This window comes from Canis lupus, chromosome 18, assembly GCF_003254725.2.
Source record: "Canis lupus dingo isolate Sandy chromosome 18, ASM325472v2, whole genome shotgun sequence".
Taxonomy (NCBI): Eukaryota; Metazoa; Chordata; class Mammalia; order Carnivora; family Canidae; genus Canis; species Canis lupus.
This window is the reverse complement of record NC_064260.1, coordinates 16,603,165-16,623,179: the sequence shown is the minus strand read 5'-3', so window position 1 is coordinate 16,623,179 and position 20,015 is coordinate 16,603,165. Positions and strand designations below refer to the sequence as shown.

Below are 20,015 nucleotides of genomic sequence, written 5' to 3'. Positions count from 1 at the left end.
GATTATCCTACTTGATCTTTGAGTCAAGGTTATTTGGGAGGCCATAAGAGATCCTTAACACGGGGTTATGGAGTTGAAAAACCTAAAGGCTGAGCTGCTGCTGGCCCCAGGATCACACAGTCACTAAAAAGCTAGAGACCAGGGACGCCTGGGTAGCTCAGTGATTGAGGGTCTGCCTTTGGCTCAGGGGATGATCCCAGGATCCGGGATCGGGTTCCACCTCAGACTCCCTGCATGGAGCCTGCTTCTCCCTCTGCCTATGTCTCCACTTCTCTCTCTCTCTCTCTCTCTCTGTGTCTCTCTTGAATAAAAAACAAACAAACAAAAAAAAACCCAAAAACTAGAGACCAGGCCTTCTGATTTCTACTCTGATTGTCTTTTCCACTACGTCATGCCCATTAAAGGCACTTAGAGAATGTTGAATAAAATGAGTGTGTGAGTGAGGCTTCTCAATTGGGAAGAAGGCAAGGTTTAAAAAACTATTGTTACTTCCATGCTGTAATGAACACAGATAAGGTTTTGGGTTATTTTCACTTAAAGAAATCACTCTTCCTGCATTTCCCCAGTGGCTCTTTCCCATCTTCATAAAAAAAGGCTCTTTTATATGAAGTATAGATGCACATAACCAATATAAAAGGGAGATTACTCAGACCACAGAGTTCCTTCAAGGCAAATTCACCCAGTGACTGAGCCATTTTCAACAACGGATCTCATCTCTTTAAGAAAGGTTTGATAATGGTGTATCTGGGTGGCTCAGTCGGTGGAGCACCTGACCCTTGATTTCAGGGTCCTGAGATTGAGCCCTGTGTCTGAGTGTGGAACCTGCTTGGGATTCTCTGTCTCCCTCTCTCTCACCCTGTTCACACTTGCATACATGGGTGCGCGCTCTTTCTCTCTCTCTCTCAAAAAAAAAAAAAAAGTTTAGTAAGTTAAACAATGTGTGTGAAGTTTCACAACCCATATGTCCCCAGAAAAGATAATGCACCAATATATGCACCAATATTTACATTTCTTAGAAACCTAAGCAATATTCCACTATTTTCAAGGACCCCACAGAAAAGAACAGTTCTGCAGAGCTCATTTCCACAACAATAGAAGAGCAACACAAAGCTGGTTTTGGTTTGATACCATTCAGAAGTTATATTCATCCGCAAAAGGACTTGTAAATGAATCTAAGCCTCTCTAATATCATCTTTTTGTTTTGTTTTTGCAATCATCAAAGAAAATTTGCTGGAGCTGACAATCTTGTTGATATTGTGGAATTGAAGGTGTCATTTTAACTCACTTGTTATTTCTATCATATTGTATCAAAACAGAAATAACCATACTATCTTAGTGGATTATATAAATTTTACATTTATTAGAAAAAAATCTGACAATATGGAAGTGCTTTTTTTTTTTTTTTTTTTTTTTTTTTAGAGTAAAAATTCACAGTTCTATTACCTAAAGATGATCATGACAACATTTTGGTATACTTTCAGACTTCATTATGTTTGCCCACACATGAACACTCACTTTTCTTTTTTAAAAGATTTATTTATTTATTCATTAGAGACACACAGAGAGAGGAGGAGACATAGGCAGAGGGAGAAGCAGGATCCTTGTGAGGAACCTGATGCGGGACTCAATCCTGGGACCTCAGGATCATACTCTGAGCCAAAGGCAGATGCTCAACCACTGAACTACCTAGATGTCCCTCACTTTTCTTTCTTTTAAAAAAACTATTACACAATCATAATAAACCTTTTTTTGTTTTGTTTTGTTTTGATAGGAGCAGGAGTAGGGGAGGGGCATAGGGAGAAGGAGAGAGAATCTTAGGCAGCTCCATGTTCAGCTGGCAGTGGGAAGTGGGGCTTAATGGACAGAAGATCATTACCTGAGCCAAAATCAAGAGTCCACTGTTTGACTGAGTATCCCTCTTTTTTTTTTCTTTTTGCAACTCTTTCATTGACCTCTCTCCATATTGAAAAAATGTTGAGAATAAAGCCAATCTCCAATTATGGAACTCTTGGGAGACTGCCCCATTTTTCACTGTTATAAGCAATGCTTGTATAATATGCATTCTTATCTATCTTTGTGTACTTGTCCAATTATTTCCTTAGGATAAATTTCTAGAAGCAGAACTGCTTGCTCAAAGTGAATTTTTAAAATGAGCTTTTACTGCCAAGTTGCCCTCAAGAAAGGTTGTACTGAGATAGGGCAGTGGGAAGTACAGACTTCAGTTATGGAATGAATAGGTCACAGGAATAAAAGGCACATCATAGTGAATACAGTCAATGATATTGTAATAGTATTGAAGGGTGATAGTAAGGAAGACAATAGCCGAGCAAGACAATTTTAAGACTTTTAAAGGACCTTGATAATTTTAATTTTGGAAACTCCATTATACATCAGGGCAAACAAATTAAAATATACTCATATCCATTAAATATATATATATATATATATGTTATTTTTTTCATTGCAAAATCCTTCAAGCATATTTTATAATTTTGCCTTTAAATTTTATTTGGCTACTAGTCATGCATGTAATTTACATTTGGTTGTAATTTTTAGCAAACTCCGGAATCGTACCAAAAAATTATTTCCAATATAATGAAATTTTATGAATATTCCAATTTAGCAATGAATGGAGTTAACATATATTTTATAGATATTTAATTTGAATGTATTAATTCTATTTTTGCAATTCTCTTATCATATTTTTGAGACAGTATTCATTTTCCCAGCCCTTGGACTTTATCCAGGCCGCTGGAAAGCTTGTGAGCCCTGGCATGTGCCCAAAATGACTAATGAAAGAACTTCCCAGGAAAAGGCAGAGCTAATGCAAAGGTGCTGGAAGAGGAAAGAGCTTGACTTGTTGGAGTAGAGAGAAGGAAGAACAATGTGGTTGGGGTGGACTGAGTGAAAGACAGGGAGGCAGGAGAGGCCAACTGAGTCAGTTCACTCTATATACCCTGGATATTTCGTGAACCACTGTCCATAAAAAGTAATTGTCTCAGCCCTAATGAATTTCTATTTCAACAAGCCATACGTACCATGAATCTAAATCACCAAATGTAGAATTCTCTTGTTAATTTGTGTAGTTGTATATTCTCTTACTTCCAAAACCTCACTTAGCTACTGAGTCTAAATGGAGATTTTTAGGGAAATTCTAACTTTGGAGAAATAATTGACTTAAAAGTCAACTGTTTGGACACCAATAGGACATGAGTAATGGAACATAGCCATTTTATCCATTTCTTTAGCAGGCCCTAAGGTTTTGTCCTTCAATATGTACTTTTAATTGGTCCATTTGTTCACTGCATCATTCTGTTCCTAACATCATTATAAGCACATGCAAATAACACTGTTAGTCTCTGAGCTGAGCTCCTACTACTGCTTCTCCTATTACCCTCTATCATCTGTTCTCCAAAAAGCAGCCATAATTATTTAAAAAATAGAAGTATGATCACATTACTCCTCTGCTACAAATTAGCTACTGGATTCCCATAAAACTTAGAATAAATTCCAAAATCTTTATGTTGCTTTATAAGGTTCTAGGGGCACCCAGGTAGCTCAGTTGGTTAAGCATTTGATTTTGGTTCAGGGCATGATCTCAGGGTCATGAGATTGAGCCCTGGGTGTGGAGCCTGCTTAAGATTCTCTCTCTCCTCCTCCTCCTTCTGCCTTTCCCTCCTCTCTATAAATAAATAAACAAATAAATAAATCGTCCTAATATAATTTAATTCCTTGCCTCAGGGCCTTTGCTCTTGCTATTCCCTCTACCTGTGATGCTTTCCTTGCACATTTTTACATTATTGTCTCTCATTATTCAACTCTCTGTAGTAATACTTCCAGGAGGGCCTTCCTATTTTACCAAAAATCATTTCACTCTCCACTTAGACTACCTAACACTCCATTCATTTATCCTCACAGTACTAACCACTTCCTGAAATATTGCTATGAATTTGTTTATTTGGTAAGTGGTGTTATTCCCCTCTAGAATGTAAGCTCTGCAAACAAAAGACTTTTTCTCTTTTAATCTCCAATACTAACTATGACACCTCCAGCTCAAATGGTGCCAATAGTGCAATCAATAGTCGAATGTACATCTATCAATGAATGAAAAACTTCATGTAATTAAATCCTTATATTGAAAAAGCATAATAAGTAGGCTGTATTTTAGAAAGTCATTTATAAAATCTATTTGGTGGAATATTTAATTATATTACCAATTTTATAGAGGCACTATACTCCTGGGTACTGAAGTACTTTTGTTTTTAAAGATTTTATATATTTGAGAAAAAGAGAGGGAGAGAGATAGATATCACAAGTAGGGGGAGGGGCAGAGAGAGAGAGGGAGCCGACTCCCCACTGAGCAGGGAGCCCCATGCGGGGCTCCATCTCAGGACCCTGAGATCATAACCTGAGCTGAAGGCAGACACTTAACTAAGCCACCCAGACGCCCCTGAAAGTACTTTAAATAGTTGTTGAAAACTACAGAAAGTGACTTTTCAGTTTGTCACTCAATATATTTACCTCATCTCTCTGCTAAGCTTCCTAGATCACTTACTGTGAAATGGTGTTTGAAATGGTTCTTGGGAGCCACATCACCCCAACTGGTTTCTTTCAGCAGCATAACTTGAATTGATTTACTGCTTTTTAATAGTCTCTGTAAAAAATAATCCTAAGAAAACTCTGGGCTTACTAATAAACTATTTAAACTGACAAGATTTCTGCGTAAGATATGGGTTGATGAAAGAAAAATCCTAAAGAAATTTACTTGGCTGTGTCTTCTAATAGAAGCACCTGGCAGTATTGATAAAATTGAGGGTTTGCAACTTCCTGACAATACTCACATTGCTCTGACTGCTTTGAACATTATTGAGCACCATTTCTTTTTTTTTTTTAATTTTATTTATTCATGAGACACACACACACACACACACACACACAGAGAGAGAGAGAGAGAGAGAGAGAGAGAGAGAGAGAGAAAGAGAGGCAGAGGCAGAGGCAGAGGCAGAGGGAGAAGCAGGCTCCATGCAGGGAGCCTGACGTGGGACTTGATCCCGGGACTCCAGTATCATGCCCTGGGCTGAAAGCGCTAAACCACTGAGCCACCTGGGCTGCCCATTGAGCACCATTTCTGTGAGGGAGAAGAAAGTGACACAGTATTACCAGCCCTAGAGCAAGATCATGAATTCTTAAACCACTTAACAACAACAAGAAACACCAAGGCCCCCACAACTTCTGAACCAAGGCCCAAACTCTAAAGGCTTTTTAAAGATATGTCTTAACATATCACAGGTGTTAAGCTTTTTAAACTGAACATTAATAAAATTTTCAACACATCAAAAAAAAAATTAGGCTCATGAGGACTGCATTACATGGGACACTCACTCTGTAGCTGTTCTCCCTCTTTACGACCTCTATCTTTCTGCAACTCTAGGGCTGACCAGGCCACCTGGAGCTGGTATGAAAAACTAGCCTTCCTGAATCTTCCCATCACAACACTAACATTACCCTTTTTTTTTTCTCATGCCTGTTGTCATTCACAGCTTACTTTACTTCTTGCGTGTTGCTCTTTTATTTTCTCTCCACTTCATGACAAACTTTAGGAAATTTCTCTTTCTAAAAACTGACCCTAACATGATGTATGCTGTTGATTTATTTGTATAAAGAAAAGAGAGTTTTCATTAAAAAAAAATTACACATAACAAGGAATGAGTACCTTTGATTTTAACATCCATGAAAGTCTAGGAAAACTTTCAACATTTCTACATCTCATTGATTTTGAAACCTTTTAATTAAATCTGCTTTTTCTCGGGGATCCCTGGGTGGCGCAGTGGTTTGGCGCCTGCCTTTGGCCCAGGGCGCGATCCTGGAGACCCGGGATCGAGTCCCACGTCGGGCTCCCGGTGCATGGAGCCTGCTTCTCCCTCTGCCTGTGTCTCTGCCTCTCTCTCTCTCTCTCTCTGTGACTATCATAAATAAATAAAAATTAAAAAAAAAATTTAAATCTGCTTTTTCTCAAGCATGACTAAAGAGAAAAACTATAGCTTTCTTTTTTCCATCTTTTTTAACTTTAATTTTTGCCAGTTTTACTGAGATATAATTGGCATATACAACTGTATTAGTTTTAGGTATACAACATAATGATTTGATATATGTATATATAGTAAAATGATCACCATGATAATTGTTCACAGTACTCTTACAATCCTTTGTATTTCTATAGTATCAGTTGTAATGTCTCCTCTTTCATTTCTGATTTTGAGGGTGTTTTTTTGTTTTTTGTTTTTTTTTGTGAGTCTACCTAAAGGTTTGCCCATTTTGTTTACCTGTTCAAAAAAAAAAATCACTCTTACAGGGCACCTGGGTGGCTCAGCTGGTTGAGGTTGATTCCAAGACTGTGGGATTAAGACCTAAATTGGACTCCCTGCTCAGTGGGGAGACTGCTTGTCCCTCCCCCTCTGCCTCACCCCTTGTTCACGCTCTCTCTAATAAATAAATAAAATCTTTAAAACCCCACTCTTACTTTCACTGATTGACTTTCCTACTTTTTAAAAAAAGATTTTATTTATTTTTTCGTGAGAGACCAGAGAGAGAGAGAGAAAGAGAGAGAGAGAGGCAGAGACACAGGCAGAGGAAGAAGCAGGCTCCATGCAGGGAGCCTGACCTGGGACTCGATCCCGGGTCTCCAGGATCAGGCCCTGGGCTGAAGGCAGCGCTAAACCGCTGAGCCAGCCGGGTTGCCCAACTTTCATACTTTTTAATCTCTATTTTATTTATTTCTGCTCTGATCTTTTTCTTTCCTTCATTCTGCTAACTTTGCACTTAGCTTTTCCTTTTTTACTTCTTCATTTTTTTTTATTTTTTAAAGATTTTATTTTTATTCATGAGAAACACACAGAGAGAGAAAGCAAGAGGTCAGAGAAGCAGGCTCCATGCAGGGAGCCCAACGTTGGGACTCGATCCCAGGTACCCAGGATCAGGCCCTGGGCCGAAGGCGGCGCAAACCGATGAGCCACCTGGGCGCCCCTTTTTTACTTCTTTAAAGTGTAAGTTAAGTTGTTTACTTGAGATCCTTCTTGTTTCTTAATGTAGGCATTTATTGTTATGAACTTCTTTTTCTGCATTGCTTTTTGCAACATTCCATACATTTTTGGCATGCTCTAATTCGATTTTCATTTGTCCCAAGATTTTTTTGAATTTTTAAAAATTTTCTTGACCCATTGATTGTTTAATCTCTGCATTTATGAATTTTCTAATTTTCTCCTTGTAATTGATTTCTAATGTCATATGATTGTAATAGGAAAAGTTGCTTGATATGACTTCAGTCTTCTTAAAATTTTTAAGACCTGTTTTGTGGCCTAGCATATGATCTATCTTGGAGAATATTTTGTATGTGCTTGGGAATATTTTGTATGTGCTTGTATGTGCATTCTTTGCATGGGACGGAATGTCCTGTAAATATCTGTTAAGTCCATCTAGGCTAGTGTGACTTTTAAGTAATATTTTCGTATTGATATTCTGTTTGGATGCTCTATCCAGTGTTGAAAAAGTATTACTGAAGTCCTCTATTATTATTGCATTGTCTATTTCTTCCTTCAAGTCTGTTAATATTTATTTTATACATTTAGGCCCGCCTATGTTGGGTGCATATGTATTTGCCAATGTTATATCCACTTGTTGGATTAACCCCTTAATCATTACATAGTGACCTTCTTGATTTCTTGTTACCGTTTTTCCCCTAAAGTGTATTTTGTCTGATATAAGCAATAGCTAACTCTACTTTCTTTTGGCTTTCATCTGTCTGGAATATCTTTTCCATCCTTTAACTTTCAGGTTGTGTGTGGTCCTAAGTAGCTAAAATGAGTCTCTTGTAGGCAGCATGTAGTTGGGTTTTATTTCTTTTATACGTCCAGCCCCTAATGTCATTTGGTTGGAGTACTTGGTCTATTTACATTTAAGGTGATTATTGATAGGTATGAACTAACTATGGCCATTTGTTAATTGTTTTCTAGGTGTTTTTAATTCATTGGTTCATTTTTTCCCTTCTTTTCTTTTGTGATTTGGTAATTTTCTGTAGTGGTATGCTTAGATTCCTTTCTCTTTATCTTTTGTGTATTTACTATAGATTTTTGTTTTGTTAGTACCATAGGCTTACATAAAACATCATATATTTGTAAGAGTGTATTTGTACTTGAAGCTGATAACTTTGGTTTGAATGTATACTATAAAGCTCCACAGTTTTTACTCTCTCTACTCACATTTAATGTTCTTGATGTTACAATTTACATCTTTTTTTATCTTGTATATCCATTAACAAATTACATTAACAAATTATTGTAGTTATAGTTATTTTTACTAATTTTGTCTTTTAATCTTCACACTAGGTTTTTAAAAAAAAAATATTTATTTGAGAGAGAGGGAGAGGGGGATCCCTGGGTGGCGCAGCGGTTTGGCGCCTGCCTTTGGCCCAGGGCGCGATCCTGGAGACCCGGGATCGAATCCCACGTCAGGCTCCCGGTGCATGGAGCCTGCTTCTCCCTCTGCCTGTGTCTCTGCCTCTCTCTCTCTCTCTCTCTCTCTCTCTGTGTGACTATCATAAATAAATAAAAATTTAAAAAAAAAATAAAAAAAAAAAAAAGAGAGAGAGGGAGAGAAGTGACTCCTTCAGCTTTTCTTTTTTCGAGTCCAGTGCCTTAACGACTCAGCCATCACAGCCTGGCCAGCTTTTCTTTTTTAAGTAGTCTCCCAAGATCACCCAACATGGGGCTTGAAATCACGACCGTGAGATCAAGAGTCACATGCCATACCAACTGAGCCAGCTAGGCGCTCTGAACTCCCTCAGCTTTTGCTTGTCTGGAAAACTCCTTACCTCTGCTACTAAAACCAAATGCCAATTCTAATATGCTGTAACAACCATCCCTCACAGTTGTATACATTTTGAAACTAAAACCTCATCTGTATGACAGCAATGTCGTTACTACCTGTATACCTTGCTAGTCTATTTGATAATACAGAGGAATGTCATTGTCCCTCGGTATTGTCACTAATAGTATTAATTGGATAGTCTTTAACAAATCTTTTTTTTTAAATTTTTATTTATTTATGATAGTCACAGAGAGGGAGAGAGAGAGAGAGGCAGAGACACAGGCAGAGGGAGAAGCCTCCATGCACCGGGAGCCCGATGTGGGATTCGATCCCGGGTCTCCAGGATCGTGCCCTGGGCCAAAGGCAGGCGCCAAACCGCTGCGCCACTCAGGGATTCCCGTCTTTAACAAATCTTAATTAAATTATTCCCTTAGTGATCTTAAAATATATGTATGATATTTTAAAGACTATTTCTAGAATATAAAGCAGATAGAGGTTCTGATATCAGATACTGAGCATGGAAGAAAGGAAAGTACTACAAATAATTAACAGCAATTCATTTCTCTATGGAAAAAAGTGCTCTATGGTGACACACTGTAAAATGATTTACAGCATATTGACTGTAATTCTTCTAATGAAAAAGCAATTGTCCAAGTTCTCCCTGGAGAACACTCAGCAACAACAATCCATGCACATGGAAAGTCATGACTTAGAAAATGAGAACCAAATGAACTCACAGCTGGGAAAACCCAATAATAATTAATTTAACACCAGCCATTTGTATGGAACATGTATACATATCAAAATTTCCCTTGAGAGAAGCAAGGTCACTGAAGGGCAGAGGCTACATACTTGAACATGCTCAAATAATGTTTACTTAATAAGATAATACACTCCAAAGGTTTTACATAGAAAACAAATAACTCATTTTGGACTAGGTGGTTAGGATAAATAGCTGGTCAATACCATCACTTGAATTTCAATATTGTAACAAGTATTTCTGAAAAACATTGCCAAAGTGAGTTCACATTGAACTTGAACAATATATTCTTCAACAGCAGCAGAGAGAAAACAATGTCATGAAAAGGAGTTTTATTCTGACTCATTGGCTAAGAAAATGAGAACAGTTGAGATCTTCCATGTTGCTTCATTTTAATGAGCACCGGGAATTTTTCATGTCCTTATTAAAGTAGTTAATGTATTTCTCTAGTCTCATTATCACCGCCAGAGTATACGCTGTTGTTTCATAACCAAGACGACTCCTTTCCATTACAGAGAAGATCAGAAAGTCAAAACTGATTGCTCACATGTGGTTGTTAATAAAACTCCCACGGTGCTGCCGAAGGTACCCATGGGGATTGTACAATTATTTATATTTTCTTATGGTTTTCTATAATTACTGTCATTGTATTTTCACAAAGTAAATGTATCTCCACCAATTAAAGCAGTGGTGGGTTAAGAATATTCATCAGACTTGTGTGAAAGGATATTGTTCTTAGGGTTTTGATCAAAGCACAGAAATTAAACTGCTCTTATCATGTATTCAATCCAAGTGTTAAATGAAAATGCTCAGCAACTTTGGAGTTTATTTGAGCAGATGTTAACTATTTATGAAAATAAACATGATAACAGGACTTGCATTCGTGATATGACTCTTTGTTGTATTAAAATTGCTGGGGAAAAAAACCTACTACATGAATCTTGGGGGATATAGTTTATGATATACAGCCAACTTGAATTACTATTAGTTCAGGTCAATTTAAATTTTTAGAAGCATATAATTCTAAGAAATCTCATTGTGGTTTACATCTTTGCATCTTCTTATTTTGCCTCACTCCTTTGTCTTCTTTGAAGGCTCTAGGACTAAGAAAGAATTTCCATAAAAACAAGCATCTGAGGGAGGCTATCAAATAGAAAACACAGTATAACCTTTCATACTTTGCTATATAGAAATTTCATTCTATCTAGTTCAACACTGCTTGCAGCAAAAGTGACCAGCTGTACTTCCATTCCATTAGCTGTCATTTTGATGCTAGAATTTAGCCTGCTGTGTGTGAGATGTGATGTCCATGCACAATTCCCATCAAAGGTAATTTTCTGTGCAATGGTGTGTAAAATTTACCTCTAATTATGATAAGGTCACTGATGGGTCATTTATGATATGCTCTCTGGAGACAACTGCAGTGAATAGCTTTTGGTGAGATTCGTCTGGAGAAATTAAATTGGTCTGACCATGACTCCATAGAAAGTAAAACTCTCTTAGAATATTATTCCTCAATTATGTTTAAAGCCCTAAAGGAACCCAGAGAGGGGCAATATGCACACTGGTGAGGGCTGTGAGTTTTGAATGATGCAGACCTGAGTTTTAATCTAGAGTTACTGGGCCTAAAAGCTCTACAGGATCTGGCCTCTGCACAACTCTTGGCTTCTCTTCCTGACATTCACTCCCTCCCTCCCTGGACTTAATCACAGTCTTAAACTATTTATTTACTGTTTATTGTATAATGAAGTTTGCATTTGACCACAAATCTAAGATCTTGGCTTGGATAGTCCACAATCTTGAAACCCCAACAACATTAACTATATGAGTCAGTGATCCAATATTGCTTAATAAGATGGGTTTAAAAGTAGATCTTAGTTATTAATAAATTAGTGATGAAAAAACTTCCTGGGCTTTATGTAAGACAGCACTAAAACAGAACTACTTATGACAAGTTTTATTAAAATAGTCATTAGAGTGATTTCACATTTTACCATAATCATGATGGGTCTCCATGAAAGGACAACGTATTAGTTACTCTAGTTATTAACACTTTTTGAAGAAGGTTTTTATATGTAACAGTGGGAAATAAAAATTTGAGATTAGTAACAATGGTGAAATTTTATATTTATTTAAATCTATCAGTATTTTGTCTCCAGTCCTTCTTCCCAAGATATCTTACTTGACTTTTGAGGTGGTTCATATTCAGTAAGTATTTGTCAGCAAATGACTAAGTGCTGGATGGACTAGAAGATCATTCTTGTGTTCCAAACCTTAATGCAAATCATAACAACAACAACAACAGAAACTAAATTCTTACCAAAGTGTCCAGTCATGGCTACAGTATGGCTGAACATTTCCAAGGTAGAATCCTAGAGATTGAGTGACCTCCACAAGATTGGTAAAGTCAAGGCTAATGCTGTTGAAAAGGACAGATGTCATGATAATCTCATCAATGGCCCATACATCTTCTCCCTGGGAAGAATGATATGGTTGCCACCATCTGAACTGAATTCCAAACTGTCTTGCATCATCTGGTAACTCTACAGAGATGATTCTAAAGAAAAAAAAAGTAAAAAGTAAAACTTCAGATTGATATTTAAAATACAAACATTCACCGCAGAATATTTTTTTCCCTAAGGTACAACACTCAAAAAAATAGTTCTCCACTATTATAAACATTGTTCTGAGATTTCCACTTTCTTGTCTGTCCCAAAGTCTTCTAAACACATCCCAAAATGTGACTGCTTTCATTCATCTGCTTTCAGAAAAGCTGACTCAATAAAACACAGTTGTCAAAGGGGCAGGATTTGTCTTAGTCTGAAAAAGGATCTTGGGCATTTGTTACACATATTACAGTTTGAGGCTGATTGGAACTGTGGCACTTCCTAATTCCCATGAGCTTAGCACAGTGTATGAGGTGACTTGCTGTGTCATGGTGGCTATGACAACAAACTTGTATGTGACAAATGGGGAAGAAAATTAAGAATAATATCTAATTTCCAGGAGCAATTACTGTACACAGCAGCAGGAACCATACATTAATTGCCACTGCAACGACATCTCCTTGAAAGCTCCATAAATCACAGTACCATGCTGCTCACATCCATACACAAGGTGAGATATGAAGCAAATGGCAAATGGAACATTTGTCTCCATCAATGTACAATTAAACGCCAGGAGAGGTGTTCCCAGTAAACACATACTAAAGGGACTGACTCTTTCCCAGTGAGCAAAGGAAAGCTCCCTAAGACAGGGGACTAGTTGGATAGCTTAGAAACAAATTATTTAAAAATTTAAATGTCTAAGGCTGGGTTTAATTAGAAATTAGACTGATTTTCATGTTTGTATTATGTTTATTCTTAGTTATTGTGTAAAAAATGTCAAATCACATCTTGGAAATATATATTTTTATATATGTAGAGTTACTAAAAAATAATATCTCTTTTCTCTTTAAATAACTTGTATGTGAAGATATGGGGTAGGATGACATGATTTTCATCACTAATAATTACACAAACTACCAGTAAAAAAACTGGCAGAATTTTTTGCAATGTAAGAAAACATACTTTTTAAATAATGGAAAATCATTATTCAATTACAGAAATATAAATTTTAAAACACTCCTTAAATTAAAAAGACACAGCAATAACATTTATGGTGTTTAAATACTTTGAAATACTTACGGTTTTAAACACTTTAAATCTCTGAATTTTTATACATTTATACAAATGTACATTATTTTATAATGTACATTTATTAGAAGAGTAAAATTTGGTTAAATTATTTTAGTAATTTTCACTTTAAGTATTTACTAAAAAATCAAATAAAATATTTATGTTAACATATCAAATATTTAAAGAAATAAAACAAACTGTACTTAAACTGGCTCAATGATGAAAACATTATGCATTAATTTTAATAATTTAATTTGCTCATTGTGTTACTAGAATATTATAATTTTCCTTTATTTTAATAATTTTAAAAGCAGTTACTATTCTCTCTGATGAAAATAAATATAATTTAAAAATAACAACTGAAAAGCAGAATTTCTTAGGCAACTTCAAAGGTCATTTTCCTTTATTTTAGTGCATGTATATGTATGTGTGAAAACAGTAATTGAAATGACGAATATTTTCCTTCACAGAGGCGTTAAACTATGGGTCTGTAATCAGACTCTTGGGTTAAAGTCTCCACTCTGACACCTAATAGTTAATAACCTCACAGCTGCAGGGAAGGTACTCAATTTCTATGCTCCTTAGCATCTTCATCTGTGAAGTTGGGATAATACCCTTATGGCAAAGTCAGAAACACTATTGTGTCTTAGCACCTAGAACAGTATCTGGCACATGCAAAAACACAACTTCTTACTGCATAAATGAGGTACATATTGTCAGTGTACCCCAACAGAAATCTGAATACTGAGGCACAAAAAGGTGAAATATTCTCCCTAACGTTAAGTGGCTTTTAGGTAACAATGCCCGGAGCTGGATCTAGGCAGCATAGCTGTAGAGTCTGTGCTCTTCACATTTACTTCGTATGTGCAGTGGGGTGGGAATCTCTGCTTCCATTACTCTGTACACGCTGCAGTGGTCGGTTAGAATAGCTATGGAACCATTTGATCCCAATATTCCTGGATGAGACCCCAGGGACTTGGGTCAACTTTCTGTTATCAATCTTCCTTTTGGGGTAGATACTAAGCTCAGACATTTCTCATCATCAAAACAAAAATAAAATAAAAATAGGCCTTATGATAATTTTAAAATAGGAAACAAGCCCTATAATTAAGACAAATCTAGAATAATTTTATTTTCAGCAGTGATATAAGGTTTTACATTAAAAATACCAATTAGCACTCGACATTCTAGTTAGTTTGAATTAAAAGATTAGCTTAGATAAATGTACAGGCTTTACATCTTATAAATAGCGAACAGAGAGAGTTCTTTTATTTACTGAGTGACTCACAGGCAAACAAATTATTAGGAATCAGCCAGGAGTAATAGCGGTTAGCTAACTTGCATATCTAATTTATGGATCATACTTCATTTTTGAACAGCGAAGGCCGAAAGGGACAATATGGAATTGACAGCAATTACAGGCAGCAATTTATACTCAAGAAAATACAGCAAATGGCTAAAGGCATCAAGATATAAACTTTCCTATGAAGAACTTATATGGTTTGTATTATTTATCATATAAAACATAATTTATCAAATTCTACTTCTGCTGTGTCACCTTTTATTAATATTTGTAAGAAAGAGGAGGATGGAGGAAGGGTCTCATGGAAAGAGGTGCATGCACGGAAAATAAAGAAGTGTTCTTGATGCCTCCACCATGTTCTCTTTAAAAAAAAAGTCTCCACTTGATCTTAATCTTTCAAGCTATGTACACACCTAGAGCTGAATAGCCATGTGGATTCTGCTTAGAAGAAAAATGTTGCTGTCAAATGGCAGGCAAGATTAAATGCACCTTTGCAATAGCACATTAAATGTGTAATTATTTTTCATATCAACAAAGATTAATTAAATTTCATGATAAAGATTGATTATTGAATTTTGGAGCTGTCCATCCTGGTTAGAAAAAAATGTGTTTTAGGCCAAGTTAACTTAGGACAGTGATAGTTTCTTCCTGCTTTCACCATTATTATGATCAGCTTGATTTTCATTTAATTTTCTTCTAATATTTACTATGGAGATTCTATGAAATGTTTCTTTGGTATTCACAGGTGTCTACTGAGTCAGAAAGTTGAGCTTAGTCTTTCATTTACCTTTACAGGGAAAATATTTGACACATCTGATGTCTTCTTAAAATTTTATAAGGTAGGTAATTTTAACTCATAACCATTGTTAACTATTATTTCTGTTACATCCTACTTTATTTTCTATGAAAATAGAAGTTCTCATTTCCTTATAAACACGTAAATGTAGGGACTGCTGTAGGCAACATTTTTAAATATATGAAGTCTATCATCAGTGCCCCTGTCTTTTTTCCTTGGTGCCAGTGCAAACCGAGAGCCTAAAGCCCTCACTTTTTTTCATATTTCCCCATGATCAAATGTTCTTCCAGAAAGGCAAATGATATTAGTTCTTTACCGACTGTGAATGTGGCCACAGTGTTACCTTTTTTAAAGGTATTTTAATTTTCCTATTCTGCAATTTTTAAATGAATTTCAGTGAGCAGGTCAAGAGTGTTCTAGAAGAGGAGAGGACCCTCTGGACATTTCTGAAATTGTACCACTAAGGGTGATTACTATTCTGTGAACATTGAAGGATGGCTCTGCTTCAAGAAAAACTTCAAACTCACAATCACAACTATAGATTGTGAATGTATAAGGTAAAGAAAAACAGAAGTGGCCTGAAGAAAGGACTTTAAGTGAATCTTCACACTCCATCTTTGCCAGGGATGCTATACATGCTAGAAAAATTTATCTGTACTCATTACTTAATCACATTACATGCAAATTTTAAATACATACCAGTCATCAGAGTTTATTAATTATTATCTCATATAATTTGTTATAACATTACAATATATTGATAACAAATACTTGTTAACAGCACTTATAATTTAGTGCCATATAAAAATCGCATCTAACAGGCTGCAGTTGAGTTACATAAGGATAATAGTATTAACTATTCTTCTATTTCCTGGGCATCAAGATATTTCTCTTAGATGTACATCTCAAAATATGAGAATGAATTTCTTCAAATATCAGAAATCAGTATGACAAATGAAATAGAAGAATGTGACTTGCTAGTTTTTTTTTATTGCAACTCGCATCAATCTCTGTCATCATCTCTCAATAGAAAAATATCTTGAATCTTATACCAGTTGAATGATTATTTCCCCAGGAAGGAGATATCACTCTAATCATTTTTCCAAATGTTTTCCAACATACCTGGGCTCATGATAGTTGAGATATGAATAGTGCTCCAAGAGTTTCCAAGTTATCCCATTATCATAAGAATAATGCAATAAAACTCCTTCACCAGGCTGGTCAGGGGCTCTGCATGTGCTCAGAACAGACTTGCTCCCCAGCCTCAATGTGAACTGCAGAAACCTAGACATGAATTATCTGTAATTAGCGTGTGCACAAAAATTTTTAATCATAATGTTCATTCTGGCTTTAAAGATTTCTAAACAAATTTAAATGAACTACTCAAAAGCTGGATGTTTCCATTCATCTCTCTTTTATAAAATGTAAGTAATTTCACTATGAGATGTATGAATATGTGTAGAAGATGAGGTCAATGCATGTTTATATGAAGATATGTCCATAAAAATATAAGTGTATATTTATACATACTTGTATACTATGTAGTTGTGTATATACACTTAAAATGCCAATCATTCCCTTCCTGCATTATTTATTAGGCACTGGGGGAAGGGAAGATGTAGACTAAATCTAATCAGCCTCTGCAAGCTGTCAAATAAATAAAACTACATAAATAATTAACTAGCCCTTGGCCTAAGAACACAGTTTTGATGCTAACATTTCATGTGTTTAAAAACCTAGTCAGTCATTAGTATCTTAAAGTCATCAGTATGTCTTTTAATTTATTAAAAACTAGGGCAAATTAACCCTGTATAAACTAACTGTAAGCTCCCTCTCATCTTGAAAGGTGCATATATCAACAAAAAAGGGAAGAAATGGGAAATAAAGAGATCTCAATTCAATCATTAGCATCTGGTTTCTATATGTATTCCACCCTGCCTTAACTCACCTGGACTGTGAGCTGTCAAGGAAAGATGTAATTAGCTGACGCCTCCCATCCTTGTTGAAAACCAGGGCCTTACCACTGGCCAAGACACCACAACCAAAGCTGACTTCAGCACCACGGATAGAGTAAAAGTTATGGTAGGAGGAGAGCCTGGAACTGCCAAAGCTTTCAGAAATAAACATTGGGAATGTCTGGGATGCCATCTCACAGGCTGGGCCAGAAAATCCAGGGTCACACCTGAAAGAGATACCATAAAATAAAATTTTAAGCTGTTGGTCTTTTCAGAGAGTCTTGAATCTAATTCAGGGAGGAGGAAGTCTAGAGGCCAGGATTTGACTGAATGGTAAGCAAGGCTCATTAGTCTTTGGAAAACAATGAATCTGAAGACTTGATAAGGGCGTTGACTGCAAATATTCCAGAAAAATGCAGTCTGCACAGACCTGCTATATAAAGCTGTGGTTAAAACAATAATTCAGCACTCATCTTTATCCAATGCCAGCAATATATCTGCATCTATATTTCCCACATTTCCAATTTATTTATTTTTATTTTTTTCCAATTTAAAATCTTTGTTAAAGGCATATTATGTATCCAATTTTATTCATAATTATGTTCATTAAATTTGTAAGAAAAACATAAGTAAAATACTTCCTAAGATATCTAGAATAAATTTCCTCTAAGAACAAATGTAAAAATACACATTATGTTGGTGATAGAAATTATTTGAAATATCTGGAAAAGACTGGAAAAGAAATCTATCTTTATTTCAAACTTAGATTAAAGGGAATGTGAACACCTTGACCTGGATAGATGTTCTTAGTAGAACTGTGCTGCTCACCTTGGAATCCCAAATAATAGTGCTTCAAGAAAAAGAAAAACAAAACAGAACACACCCCACACAACTTGTCTCCTACTGTATTTATATTAGAAAATTCACCACAGATAATTCAATAGTTGAACATCAGAAACTTCCTATATTTTAAGGCACTTACTCATTAGGAATCAGTTTTAAATTCTTTATTTTTACTGCACTATTTCTTAGTATATTATATATACTATGTCACCCATTATAAAGTTAAATTGGTGTCTTTTTTGAAGTAGGGTGAGGGGTTCTCATATAAGTATTCAAAACCTCCTAAAATCTGAAACAAGCATTTTATAAAGCAATGAAATACCAATGAGGTGATATTATGGTGATATTATGGCATAACTCTGAAAACTACTTCTCTAGCACTAGTGCTGAAATGGGCACCTATGCTGGCCTCACAGAGGGTCATTGGAGTGTATGAACCAATGCAAAATTGTTTGTGTACTGGATATTATGGGGGAGAAGGTTTATAGTCATCATCATACTGCCAAGAAGGTGGACCCTAAAATGCCAAGAACTACTGCAGTGTGAAGTTTGAAAGTTGTTTGGCATTAGGGATGGGAGTGGGAAAGAAAACCAATATTTATGGAGCATGTAAATAAGCCTCAAACAGTTAACTTCTTTCACATATTATCTCACCAACTTACACTGTGAGTAGCCAAGTAGTTTCCAAAAATGATAAAAACTTAGCTAAAGAGGACACATTTTGATATTAGAAAACGGAATGTGGTTTACCATGGCCACAGATTGGAATTAGTCCCCCAACAAGACTACTGCCAGAACTCATTTCAGGGCAAATGCATTTCTGTGTATCTTAAATGTGTCTTCTTAGGACCAGTGATTGGGAGAAACTGGTGATCATTTAGAGATGACTCACATTGGAGTCAGTTTCCATTTAATGCTTTTGGCAGTATACTTTTAATCAAAAGTTATGTAATTGGGATAAAATGCTTATTTTATATTTAAAAATACATTTGCGGGACGCCTGCGTGGCTCAGTGATTGAACGCCTGCCTTTGGCCCAGGGTGTGATCCCTGAGTCCTGGGATCGAGTCCCACATCGGGCTCCCTGCATGGAGCCTGCTTCTCCCTCTGCCTGTCTCCACCTCTTTCTCTCTCTGTCTCTGTCTTTCATGAATAAATAAAATATTTAAAGAATAAAAAAGTAAAAAAAAATACATTTTCAGCCTTTGTTTTGCAGAACAGTAGGGGAGCACAGTCGGAGATTTCAGGAATGGCATGAGGCTCTGCTGACTCCAGATGTATCCCCTATTGTACCATCCTCCCATCCTTAGACGTAGCATTGTGGTCACCTTGTATGCCAGTATAAAGAGCCTTAGTGTTAAGCTACGGGGATGACATCCATGGAGGAAGGTTTGTAATGCTCTCTGCCCTTCTCGCCAGTACCTCTAACAGAGGTGGGCTTATCAGGACAAAGGGTTGTCAGTTTACAAACCCTGGGTGGGAATTATATACAGGCAAGAAAGTGCCAGGCAGCCGGAGAGGTAGTATCCTGGTAGCAAATAACAGTAGTGATGAGGGAGCAGAGTGGGAAGAGAAACAAAGCCCCAAACACAAGGATCCATTTAAAAGAAACCAATGGTATTGAATATAAACTTCTTTTCTATGCAATTTTGCTTCTACTTGACAAGTCACATATTGCTGGAAAAGGATGTAGTAGCCAAACGTTTAGTGCAGCCACAAATGAACAAAACCAATGAATATTACATAAAACATTGTCAGAAATAGGGGAAAAACTCAAGGCCCAACTGGTGAAAATATTCTGAAAAACCTCAGAAGGAGGA

At 36.2% G+C, this 20,015-nt stretch overlaps 1 protein-coding gene across 2 annotated transcripts in view; it reads right to left on the bottom strand.

Annotated features, from left to right (window-relative positions):
• The window catches only part of RELN (reelin), a 492,310-nt gene that overhangs the window by 135,384 nt on the left and 336,911 nt on the right, over positions 1 to 20,015 (bottom strand). For both annotated transcript variants that reach the window (XR_007403524.1, XM_025449216.2), the window contains exons 18-20: positions 17,347 to 17,580; positions 16,521 to 16,682; positions 11,943 to 12,179 (exon numbers count right to left, since the gene is read on the bottom strand). Coding sequence is in view for 1 of the 2 variants with exons in the window: in XM_025449216.2 (XP_025305001.1) it covers positions 11,943 to 12,179; positions 16,521 to 16,682; positions 17,347 to 17,580 (633 nt within the window). In the remaining variant the exon portion in view is untranslated. The remainder of the gene's footprint in view (positions 1 to 11,942; positions 12,180 to 16,520; positions 16,683 to 17,346; positions 17,581 to 20,015) is intronic.